The following is a 12,537-nucleotide window of genomic DNA, read 5'->3' on the forward strand; positions in this document are numbered from 1 at the left end:
CTGTTGCCGGTCCTGAGCAGGATATATAACCAATTTCTGTGGGTACAGTGTGTATTACAATTATATGATTTCCTTTTTCAAGGGGATAATGTCGGCATATCTAAGTATATTTTGGGGTAAAAGGTAAAAAAAAGTTCCCTGACCCCTGGTATAAAAGGATGATTAAGGTACAAAGGATAGACACCAAATAGCTGACATACACAAAATTGACATAAACAAAAGGTCGACACATGAAAAGGTCATGTGCCATGTGGACTATTTATCTATGTCGACCATTTGCTGTCGACCTATCAACTGGTACTTACATTGCTATACCTTCCAGTCAGTCCACATAAACAGACATCTAGCGTGAGAGAAGTCGTTTGTCCTACACGGGCACCCGTAGAAGCGTGTAACGCGAGGCGGCAAATCTGAAAGTCCTCTATCCCTCTCCATGCTGCGTGCGTCGTGACGTCACCGGCCGGGAGGCAGCTCCTGTAAGTAGGTGGGTGTGGCCTATAGTCCCGCCTCCCTCTCGTGTGTACACCCCGTTTGGAATGTTGCGCTCCGGCTGCTTTGATACATTTCTGGCTTTCATTGAGAAAGTGACAATCCCGGCGCGTCTATCCTGGGAGAGGTCGTGCAGAGCCCGGCCCACAGCGCCTGGACCACGGGCACCGCCTGGTACACACACACAGCCTGCAGCACCGTTATCTGCCCTGCTCCGGGGCTCTGCCTCCGCAATACACCTGCTCTGCTCAGCTGGGGCTACATCGGCATCAGCCCTGGACACCCGCACAGCCCTGCACTACCCCCTGGGCGCTCTGCATCCTGCGCTGCGGGCTTCCTCACCCCCGGCTGTGGCTAGCAGCGCTGCTGGATGACATTGGTCAGTGACAGCCTGGTGTGACGTTAAAGTCTTGCTTCCCCCAGATCATTCTGTTGGGGGACCATGCCCACCCCTAGGCTCAGGGGACACCGACAAGGGGATATGGGAGAGGACTTCTGCCCCATCCTGTGGTGAGGACATCTACCCCTGCCAGAGGCTGGTGAGAGGGCATCTACCCCTGCCAGTGCCTGGTGAGAGGACATCTACCCCTACCAGCGCCAGGTGAGAGGACATTTACCTGATATGAGTTATGCCAAAGGCAGCTGTAAACCAGTTTCCCCTGACAGATGGTGTCACTCTTGCCTGACTGCCGTTAGGGCTGCAGCAGTGGGGGAACTTAGCCCTTTGGAGCTGAATACTAGGAAGGAAGCCCATTGCTGCCCTCTCCATGCGGATCATTTCCTTGGCCTGAACGACTGGGTGAACTGAGGGCTGGTGTGGGCATGAGGACAGCCTGATCCATCCTGGCCACCCTGACTGCCTATTACAGAGAGATGTCCAGAAGAAAACAGAGTAATCCCAGACAGATTAAACGTAAGTACCACACTGCCACTTACCTGCTCCGCCTCCCCCCATCATGTTAGATACCCTCCACACATACTGTGCCCCCACCTTCTCTGCCCATCTAATACATGTTGTTCCCCCACAGGCTGTCATGCTGTATAGGTAATAGTAATACTTTATCTTGGGCTATAACGATAGTAGCCTCTTAAATGTGTTGGTGGCAGGTGATAGGGATGTGGAATTCTTGCTGGCTGTGCAAAGAAGTCTACATCATTTTCTATTGTGTCCTGGTTAAGTAAATGTTTTGTGCTGTTCTTCCACTGCTTTACAATTGGTAAGAATGTTGTTACCTGTAGGGTGCGCTCATCGGAGATGTGTGTGTGTGTGTGTGTGTGTGTGTGTGGTGGGGGGGGTTACCCCGTAACTTACAATTCAGTTATGTTACTTATTGTATACAGTATAATCAGCATAATGCATAGTCTTGTGTGTTTTTTTTATCATTTTAATTGCTTATTTTCTATTTTTCTACTGTTTCTATCGTTTCATTTTTTAAATTAGTGTACACTGTTGTTTATTGAACTACAACTCCCAGCATGCTTTGTCAGCTGTTGTGAACCTGCGTACAGTTTTCAAGTGTTAAAGCATTCTATGAGGGTTCATCCGCATATACAGAACAGCAGCTGCCAGTATTATCTACTGTAAAATGGCACTGAGCAAAGTTTCCCCCCTTAGGGAAAACTGTAAAATTGGCCGCCAGTTATTGGTTTAGCCTTTTGGAACTTTGATTTCCTAATTTAGACTGTATCCAACTGTTCTGACAGTGGTAGACCCTGATGTTATCGCCTGTCACTTGGCACTGTAGGGTGTCAAGATGGCGGAGCTGGAAAGGGTGGTGTGTCTGTAATATTTGTTTTCATGGCGATTTACATGAAAGCCATGGATCTAATATCAGGAAAGAATGGACTATTTGTTGGTTCTAATAATCCAGCGATCCCTAAATCTTTACGGCAGAGTCCATTAATAGTAACTGATTACACACTGACAGCATAACAAATTCATATTCTGCACTATTGGCCTTCATAGTCTCACTTTCAAATGTTCTCTCTATCCAGATTGGCTGACAAAGTCTTTATTTTGTCCACCACTGGAGTTAGGAGCTGGAAGTAGGAGTCATCCTCGACCGTCGAGAGGTCTCTGGATTAAATCCCTAACATTTCCTAACTATCCCATAGAGAAAGACCTGTCTCCCAACATTTCTTTTTTCATATTATATACACACTTGGCACATTGTCAAATATATGCTTCTTATCCCTTGTAACCTTAGGAGGAACAGCAACAGGCAGGCTTCCTGTTTGTTTTACCTTTATTTATTTCATTACTTCATTTGTTTTGTGTTTTGTTTGTGTGTATGAACTTTGTATCCAGGAGCGAATAGAACAAGTCCCTCTGACGCAGGGTCTGCTCTATAAGGCTCCAGCAGTTTCTAAAATGAAACCTAAGGCATCAGACTTCCACTCTTGTACCCAGGGGGCAGTCTGTGAACCCTGGAGATTCCTCTGAGATGTTTTAAGCTGTCATCTGCTCCAAGTCATGTGTTTGGTTTTGGTCATGTGTTCCTCGGTAATCACATTTCCCCACACTGACAACAGCAGAAGAGAATAACTTTGGTGCCTTGTAGACCTGAACCAATGGATGCACCTGGCCAAAAGTTCCTATTCCATAATGTAGATTCTCTGTAGTAGCTACAACTGGAAAGCAAAACCACCCCAACCCTCCCATTCACCTATGACTGGCCTGGCCATCCTGTGACTCTACTGCTGTTGTAAAACTACACATCCCAGCATTCCCTGCTACAGTTTGGCTATGCAACAATGCTTAAATTGGAATTGCATGATAGGATTTGTAGTTTCATAACAACTAGCGAACCACCAGGGTTGACCAGGCCTGACCTAAGAGAATCTGGTAGGTTCCCTGTTTCTGCTGTGTGCATCGCATCTGCCTCCTGTCATAGAAGGCTGCATCACTGGTTATCACTATTTTCCTGTGGGAATGTGGGGAAGCCCATAGAAGGACTATATATTCTTTGTAGCGGGCCGACGAGCAGCCGATTTGTATTCTGAAACAGTATTTAGAAGGTTATGGGTCATTGGGACGAAACCTGAAATAGGTTGACATGACTAAAGTCGACAGGGTTTGTAGGCTGACACAAGCATTAGGTCAATAATGGCAAAGTTGACAGTCAAAAGGCCGACATGAGTTTTTCTCACACTTTTGTCCCGAATGTCGACATAAAGGACATGGACATTGTCAAAGTGCACCGCGTCCCCACGTGTCGCTTGCCATGCTTCAGGCACGGTGCCTCGCTGAGCTCGGCACATTATCCTAGTGGATAGTAGGGCATGAAATACCGCCTGTTGGCAAAGGTCAGTTAGAATTTTTTTTTTTAACTTACAGTACGTTGACCTTTTGACTGTCATGACCTTGCCATTGTCGACCTAATGCTTCTAGCCATGTCGCTCTATTTCCGGTGTCAACCTAAAGCCCCATACACATGGTAAGATATTGGCTAATGGCTTATTAGAGAGATTTTGGCTAGATGCACTGGAGATTTTGACTAATCGGTTTTGTCTAAGTAATGATAGTCTATGATCTAGTCAAAATAGCCTGCAGCGGCAATCTTTGCTAAGCAATCTATGCTATACAATATTGACTAAGCAGGATAAAAACTAGTAGATTTTGGCTAACCTTTTAGGAGATTTTGAGGTACTTGTTTCCTATCTGGGCGCCCGCTACGTTAATTGCGCACCATGCTATTCTCCGTATAAAAATCGGATCGCATCGCATCGGATACCACAAATGCACATACACGATATTGAACGATGCGATGCGATTTCGTTTCCGCTTTTATGGTTGGCCCATAGGATGGCCCATCTGTAACACTACTGTATTTATTTACCCTTCAAAGCCCTCCCCTTGTCACATCTGCACAGAAACACAGTATTGACGTCAACCCGAAGCGTGGCGGCGGTACGCGTCCTCCGACTTTTTCATACCCCCACTATCCACGTCGGCGTGGAGTTGAGAATAGAAAGTGTGGCGAGCGCAGCGAGCCACCGAGCCCGAAGCGTGGCGAGCGGACGCGGATACTTCACAGGTATCCGCGTCCCCTCGCGGGGCTCGCCATGCTTCGGGCTCGGTGGCTCGCTGCGCTCGCCACACTTTCTATTCTCAACTCCACGCCGACGTGGATAGTGGGGGTATGAAAAAGTCGGAGGACGCGCACCGCTGCGCTCGCCACACTTCGGGTTGACATCAATACTGGGGTGGCGTTAACAATGGAGGCGCATTTTAAACCATCAGGGGGGGTTTCCTATACAAATCGTGGGTTTGCGGGGTTATTACATTGAAATCAATGTAAAATCGGGTCTCAGGGACCATTTAACATTGATTCCAATGTAAAAATCTGGTTGATCGCGTCACCGCATGCGATGCGATCCGATTTAAAATGAAATCGGATAGCATCGTATGCCATCGTACATCATCGAGTACCGAATCCGATGCGATGCGATCCGATTTCATTACGGTGCCGTACGTAGAAAACCTGGGCGCCCAGATAGGAAACAAGTACCGATTTTGACTATCTAGTCAAAATATCCTGACAAAATTTCACCGTGTGTACACCCCTTAAGGCCTGTCAACCAATACATGTCTACCTAATGACCGTATCCCATTTAGAAGCTCTCTGGCTCCCACGATGCTAGCAAACCCAGAGATCACGTAGGTACAGTAAGAATGGCTTATCACACGTTCCTACTGAATCCATAGGCTGAGTCTTGTACATTCCAAGCGTGATCGCGGATACCAAAGTCCATAATCCTGTATATCCAGCTTATGATTAGGCTCTGCTTCCAGTGGGTGATATTGGCGAGCGGTTCTCCAGGTGTCATGTAGGTATACATTTTTGGGACTATCTCGTAAATGACGCCATCTTACTCTTCTTTAAGCTCCATAAATATCTCTCCATTGTGAATACTGTGCTCCTGTGATTGGGAATGATTTATCATACTGTGTTCACATCAGGTCATTTATAGACCATGGCTGACTCAGTTGGGCTTATTTACTAAGCGGCGGGCTCTAAAACCTGGCACCTCCGGTCATGGATCTGCCCGGAATGCGTTTACAAGCCATGCTTTGCGTTGCCCTTTTGAAATTTTGGGCATATACAAAAACAGAAGCCGTGGGTTTAGAACCCGGTACTAAATGCACCGGGACATCACGGACGGTGTAATGGTTAGCATTACTGCCTCACAGCGCCGAGGTCATGGGTTCGATCCCCACCATGGCCCTAACTGTGTGGAGTTTGTATATTCTCCCCGTGCTTGCCTGGGCTTACTCCGTGTTCTCCGGTTTCCTCCCACAATCCAAAAATAAACTGGTAGGTCAATTAGCTCCCGACATAAATTAACCCTAGAATGTCTGTATGCGCGTGTACATGTGGTAGGGAATATAGATGGTAAGCTCCACTGGGGCAGGGACTGATGTGACCATTCAAATATTCTCTGTGAAGCGCTGCGGAATATGTCTCTACTGTCACCCCTGATGTCATACAGTAGTGTCTTGAAAGGATGGGGCCACCAATAGCATTGAAGAATTTTATGTGACCGACGGGCTGCCAATTAGAAACCAGTCCCCTCTAAAATCCAGTGGGTTTGTCTGGGTAAGTGCCCCATGGTAAAGGCTGGGATAACACTTAAGGGCCCCTTACATTAGAACGATATATCTGATGCTGAAATTGGATGCAATTTCCCTTGAACTCCCCCTGGACCGTCCCGGGAGTGATTGCATCCAATTTGGTACTTTGGTGTCATTTTGTGCATGCAATTTGGTCCAATAAATTGTATGAGATTTATCTGGCCAATGTGTACTATACTTTCTGCAATATATCGCACACGATATGTCGCATGCGCCAAAAGCACTCCATTTTCCATCTGATTACATCCGATTCCGACAAATCGCAGGTGCGGTCTGACCAACCTAGAAGCTCCCATCCGACGATCACGGGACTGCGCATCGGATGGAAAACACAAACGATGTGGCACTTTTCAGACGATATATCGTCCAGAAACAGCGAAATTGGCCAGAATCGGGTAAAATCGTTCTAATGTAAGGGGGGCCTTAACTTTGGCTGTTTTGCTTGCTACTTGTTATGCTAAAGTTGCTGATACAGGTTAAGGTGCTTAGTTATCTCTCCAGATTTTATACATAGACTTGTATTCACCCTGCTGCAACCCATATGCGTGGCATACTCCGCGTCCAATTGGCAACACAAAAAGTTGGCCAAACTTTTGTCCCCTGGAGCCGAGAGGCTGGAATCTCTCCCACACTTATGACCAGGATGCGCAGGTTGATCTGTTAAGACTTCTGATGCATTGCACAAGCTTACACTCCTCCCCAGTATATTCTCACCAGAAGTCCTGGTGCTTCGTGGTCAGAATTTACTGCTCCAAAGCAAAGATCATTTGCACAATGTTTATGAAACCTTAAGGTGCGTACACACTATGATATATCGATAACGATATGCACTAGATCGTTTGCTTGGGAGTTCAAGTCACATCGTTAACGATATCGCTCATGTAGAATATCGAACAGTGTGTACCCAGCTTTACAGTACGTTAGAATCTTCAGGCACACATCCACTGTCGCCCACTTTCCCAAGATGATGAGAGTTGTAGTCAGGCAGCAGCTAGCGTTCTTGAGGCTGCCCTGTCTTTGTCAATTATTAAAAGTGGTTTCAGTGTCGTGGTTTGGTACGTTGTAATCCTTTATGAGCCACGTGGAAAACATGTTCTCTTAACTCATTGGCAGGCTAACCTTCCGAAGATCTTTAATTGATCCATCCTTTAAGAAGCGCAGAATTCCTGCCCAAATGAGCAAAGTTTATCACTTCCATTATATTTGGCTTTTTTGAGGGGTCTTTGTGCATCAGGAAGCCAACAGTATTGAAAATAAAATATGCAACACTTTTTTTTTTTTCTTTTTTTTTTGGACACTACAACAGGAGAGGAGCTTGCCAGCGCCAGTAATATTGCATATACATTCAGTCACATGTAACCTTATCTCCCCAGCCCAGATACTTGGAGGAGATGGAGAGTCCAGGAGCTCATTACTCCGGTTGCTGTTATGCAGATTATTTTGATAGGCTGGGAGGGGGGGGATGATGTGAAAGGTGAGAAGCTGCTTCTTCTAGGCCCCAGCTACCACCCAGATGCTAGGCAGGATAACAGCAAGAGCTGCGATCAGCAGCCCGATAAGCTTAAAATATTCCATTATGCAGTCACATCCTGATAGAATCAGTGTGTCGGGACAGGCCTGAATGCAGATCTTATCTAGTGTGACTCGCATTCATTGTATTAAAAGGATCACGTGTGTTACAAAGTATTTCTTCTGAGATCTCGCAGCTGCTGCGATGTTATCTTGCGCGCACTAGATATTACTCTGCAGCCAGCAGACATATGTGTTTCTTTTTTTTTTTTTTGCTGATAATGATTCTGAAAAAAAGATAAAAATCAAAATGCTAAATAAACCAAACTCTTTTTTTTTTTTTCCAGGAGCAGATGGCGAAATGGGATTAGATTGCGTTTTGTCATAATTTTATTTTGCTAATCGGTCTTGATAATGGAGGCTTGGTGGCAGCTGTGTGATGTTTGCGGGCTTTAGCTGGGTTAGAGGTGGGGGCGTCCTGCTTCTCCCAGAACTTTGTCAGTGCCTCCGTGGGCACCTCATGCCTTGTTTGCTGCGCCGAGATCTAGGCTGCAGATAAGGAGCCGATTTAGGGATGGCAGAAGTAACTGCCTGATAAAACTGGTTTATCTGACGGGGGAGGTAATTGCAATCCTGAAGTTCTATCTACCTGTCTGGGTTTTTCCAGAAGCGATTATTACATTGATAAATCTCAATCTCTCTCTATTTTCTCGTCTCTCTCCTACTGTCCCCTTTTCTCTTTCCAAATCCCCCCAGTCCATTTCCTACTCTGTTTCCTCTTACCAACTTCCTCCACTTTAACCCCTTTGTTAATTCCAGAGAGGGCTAATGAAGTGGTTCCCAGAATGGCAGAAGTGTTTGGGAGGGGGGGCATTAGTAGATCGGGGGGAGGGGGGGGGGGGGGGTTAGTTCCATAACTAGTTTGTGATGAACATTTGCACTAAAACTGATTTTTGCTGTTGCCTGATATTTATCATTCACAAACTGCTGTGCTGGAGGGCGAGGGGTTAATGAGCCACCCACGCGTTTTGATGTGCCAGGGCGGTTGGGCAGCCGTTCTGTCTGCTGCTATACAGCACTGATCTCCTGCGTGATAATGGCGGGACTCTACATAAGGACGCAAAGCAGGTACCTTGCAGCCTATTTTGGCTCTCCTGCTGGGTGCCAACTGTTGGCCAAGGAGAGTACCACCCTCTCTTAGTAGTTTCCTGCTCTCTTCCACACTCCCTATGGATGCTATGCCCACTCTCCTTTTGGAGTAATTGACATGGATTATATTGACCCAAAGTCAGCTGTTACCGATTGGGAAAACTTTTCTTGGGGGTGGGTAGTATATTCAGCTGGACAAAACACAGGACCTTACCATGCTTATTTCCGACACCCTCACTAACAGCGTCTCTTGGAATGGCCCATTCGCTCCATGCACCAAACAGCTGCATCGGTCAGTTATAGATATATAGATAATCTATGTTGACAACTTTTACTCTCCGTTCCAAAACATAGAGGTATCTGATAGGCTTTGCATTAATCTGACTCTGTCTCTGGCGGTGGATTTAGATTCTAGGCTCTATATGGGCAGGGGCAGAAGTAAAGGGGTCATTGGCCTCTGTACATAACTATGTAATATGCTGGATTATTTATCTAGTAATACAAATAACTGGATGAAAGGAAGCTCTTTTAAACAGTGTGTACAATGTGTTCATAGGGTTATTCTATGCGGAAGTTGGCCCAGAATCCTTAGCGATGTCCTGGCTTCGCTAAGGATTCTGGGCCAACTTCTTCATGGAATAACCCTATAAACACAGTGTACACACTGGATTAAAGAGCTTCCTTTCATCCAGGTAGCAACGTCTCCGGCTTATTGCTGGACTCCATTCCCTGCACACTGCCATGATGGTGCTTTTCCATACTGGTTCCACATCTGTTGCTACACACGCACACACTGACTCCAGGACTGGATCATGCAGCCCTTCAAGAACCTCTGCAACCTAACCTCATTCAGCTGGGCTGCCCCGCGGATCAGAGGGAATTTTAGCCCATCAGCAACTGTACCTGATAACTTCTTGCTCTACACTTGAAGCATCATGTATTGCTCAAACCGGCAACTGGAAATCATTGTAAGGTTCCAGATAATACCCTTTGCTGGGCCAACTAGAGGCTTTACAGGATGGCACCTGCTGTCTGTGGTAACTGAAGTCATCATCTTGGATTATGGACCAGGGAGTCTCTTATGCTACTTTACGTATTATGTGCCCACTTTCAGAAATTTTATTTTTGAATATTTTTTTTGCTTGGTTAATAGATGGGTACTTATATGTTAGTTGGGCGCCCACTAAGCTATTTGCTTTGTCTTCTGCGTCCCCTCGCAGGGCTCGCCACGCTTCGGGCTCAGTGGCTCGCTGCGCTCGCCACACTACATAAAATCAACTCCGTGCCGATATGGATAGTGGGGGTATGAGCAGGGCCGTCTTAACATTGTCAGGGGCCCCTGGGCAGAACACTAGTGTGGGCCCCCCTCACATACGGCACCCCTCACATACAACCCCCCACATACCTATGGGCAGCAGGGTCTGAGCAGCGGCGTCTGGGAGTTGTAGCGCTATTTGCTGGGTCGGTGGGAAGCGCTGCTGATTTTGAAAAGACTGGCCGGATGCTGATTGGGTGAGAGAATTCAGCCAATCAGTGTCCACTGGACACTGCATCCGGCCAATCTCAGTGTCCCACCGACCCGGCAAATAGCGGGACACTGTCCAGCTGCTGTCAGGCAGATGGAGCACAGTACGCCCCTCCGCTACGCCCGTTTGTCAGGCAGCCGGCGCACAGGATGCCCTCCCATATCCCGGGTGCAGCTAGCCGGAGCACCACTTCCCCCAGGTACCCGGGAGGCTGCAATGCTGTGATTGGCCGGAACGCGCACCCGTCAGCTGACGCAGCCTATCCAGCGGAGAGGGGGTGTGCGGGTGGGCACTGCAGGAGGCTGCACCGGGCTTGACGGAGAGCAGGCGGATGACTGACATCCTGTCAGTCATCCGCCTGCCCCTAGCTGCCACCTCCAGCTGGTATGGGTGTTCGTGCAGTGCTGTCTTCCCCATTGGGGTGGGCCCTTAGGTCAAAGGGCCCCTGGGCAACTGCCCATTGTGCCCAATGGGTAAGACGGCCCTGGGTATGAGCGTTTTAACTATAGTGGGCGCCCAACTAACATATAAGTACCAATAGATGTTGTCTTGGGACCAGAAGGAATTTGGGATATGCGATTTTTCCGTATTTTGGCATATCGGTATCCCATAATGAGATATCTTGGGGACAGAATGCTTTCGTGATTCATATACACATTATGTAATGTTATCACGTTCATTTTGGCGGGTGTGGTATATTAGCCCGACAGTCGGTATTCCAACAGTCATTAGTCAGACGTCGGAATCCCGACTGCACAGCGTGAGGAGCGCAATGAAGCCCCTTGCTTCATTTTATTTTATTCTCCCTCTATGGGGGTTGTGGCACACCATTTTGGCACCCTGGGGTGGGGTGAAGGGCATACATTTTATTTTGGCGCCAGAATAACTGTGACAGAAAGTGCAACCGCAGCAGCGTCCGGTGTGTCCTCTTACGGGTTCCCTTTGTTGGATCCTACAGAATAGAACATCTGGGGAAAAATGTACCAAATATTACAATTCATCACATACCACTACTCAATACTCTATTGGTCTAATGGGGAGGCCGTAGTTGTGTAGCACCAAGATCGCACCCAATACTCTATTGGTCTAATAGGGAGGCCGTAGTTGTGTAGCACCAAGACAGCACACAAAACTCTATTGGTCTAATAGGGAGGCCGTAGTTGCGTAGCACCAAGACAGCACACAAAACTCTATTGGTCTAATAGGGAGGCCGTAGTTGTGTAGCACCAAGACAGCACACAAAACTCTATTGGTCTAATAGGGAGGCCGTAGTTGCGTAGCACCAAGACAGCACACAATACTCTATTGGTCTAATAGGGAGGCCGTAGTTGTGTAGCACCAAGACAGTAACAGTCTTGTGCCCCGGGGAGCAGTACTCGTCACCCATTTGCTATAAGGTGGGGTTTGTAGTTCGGCAGCGTCGGCTATGGCTGGATACACTATGGCATTTGGAAGGCCAGTAACACTGTATATATAACTCACTTGCGTCCTTACTGGTGGTCAATTAGACAATGGAGGACATATAAATGGAGCAGTCACAGAATTCCCGGACTACAATTTTGTACTAGAACATACAGTTGGCTTCTGTTAGTTGCGTGTGGTGGGGATTGTTGGAGCTGTAGACTTGACCTGGCACTTAATAACCGGATTGGTACAACTCTGTAATCCTGGTTTTCCTGCATTGCTATGTGTGAGGAAGGCTATAAGAGAGAATGGTCCTCTCCAGATATACAGGATGTTTTATTTTTATTAACAGGATTGAGAGGTTACAGCGAAAACTCTGTAAACGTGCGACTTAGCCTGATCCTCTTTTGGTATAAATAGATAAATCTCACTTGATCATCAAATGAACAGACTTAATTACACTCAACAAAAGGGCCATCAGCGCTGGAACCTGATCTGAAATAAATCTGGAGAATTTGGAGGTTAACCCTTTGTGTACTAATAAGACTGAACTCTGTGCCGGTATAATACCTGTAATGGATAAAGCCCAGAGTCCAGTGTCTGCACAGGTAGAACTGCAGATTGAGAGTAGTTATGCTATGTATTAGGGGACAACAAGTTTCATTGTAAAATGTTTGTTTTACAACAATTTAGAGATCATTCTTCTGCATATAGATGGATAGGAGGAAATGATCTATTAAGAGACAAGCAAAGTGCTTCTGTAGTAAAAATGTCTTGCCCCAGGGCAAGGGATTGTATAAAACCCAGGCCAAAATTCCCACATGG

At 46.8% G+C, this 12,537-nt stretch overlaps 1 protein-coding gene across 3 annotated transcripts in view; it reads left to right on the forward strand.

Annotated features, from left to right (window-relative positions):
* The first annotated feature begins 516 nt into the window (after positions 1–516).
* ZFPM1 (zinc finger protein, FOG family member 1) overlaps positions 517–12,537 on the forward strand; it is an 87,774-nt gene continuing 75,753 nt past the window's right edge. For 2 of the 3 annotated variants that reach the window (XM_083165159.1, XM_083165160.1), the window contains exon 1: positions 517–1,402. In XM_083165159.1, the coding sequence (XP_083021285.1) occupies positions 1,363–1,402 (40 nt within the window). In that variant the 5' untranslated portion in view covers positions 517–1,362. The remainder of the gene's footprint in view (positions 1,403–12,537) is intronic. The other variant, XM_083165161.1, reaches the window with a different exon arrangement.

This window comes from Crinia signifera, chromosome 11 (genome assembly GCF_055691185.1).
Source record: "Crinia signifera chromosome 11, ASM5569118v1, whole genome shotgun sequence".
NCBI classification, from domain to species: Eukaryota; Metazoa; Chordata; class Amphibia; order Anura; family Myobatrachidae; genus Crinia; species Crinia signifera.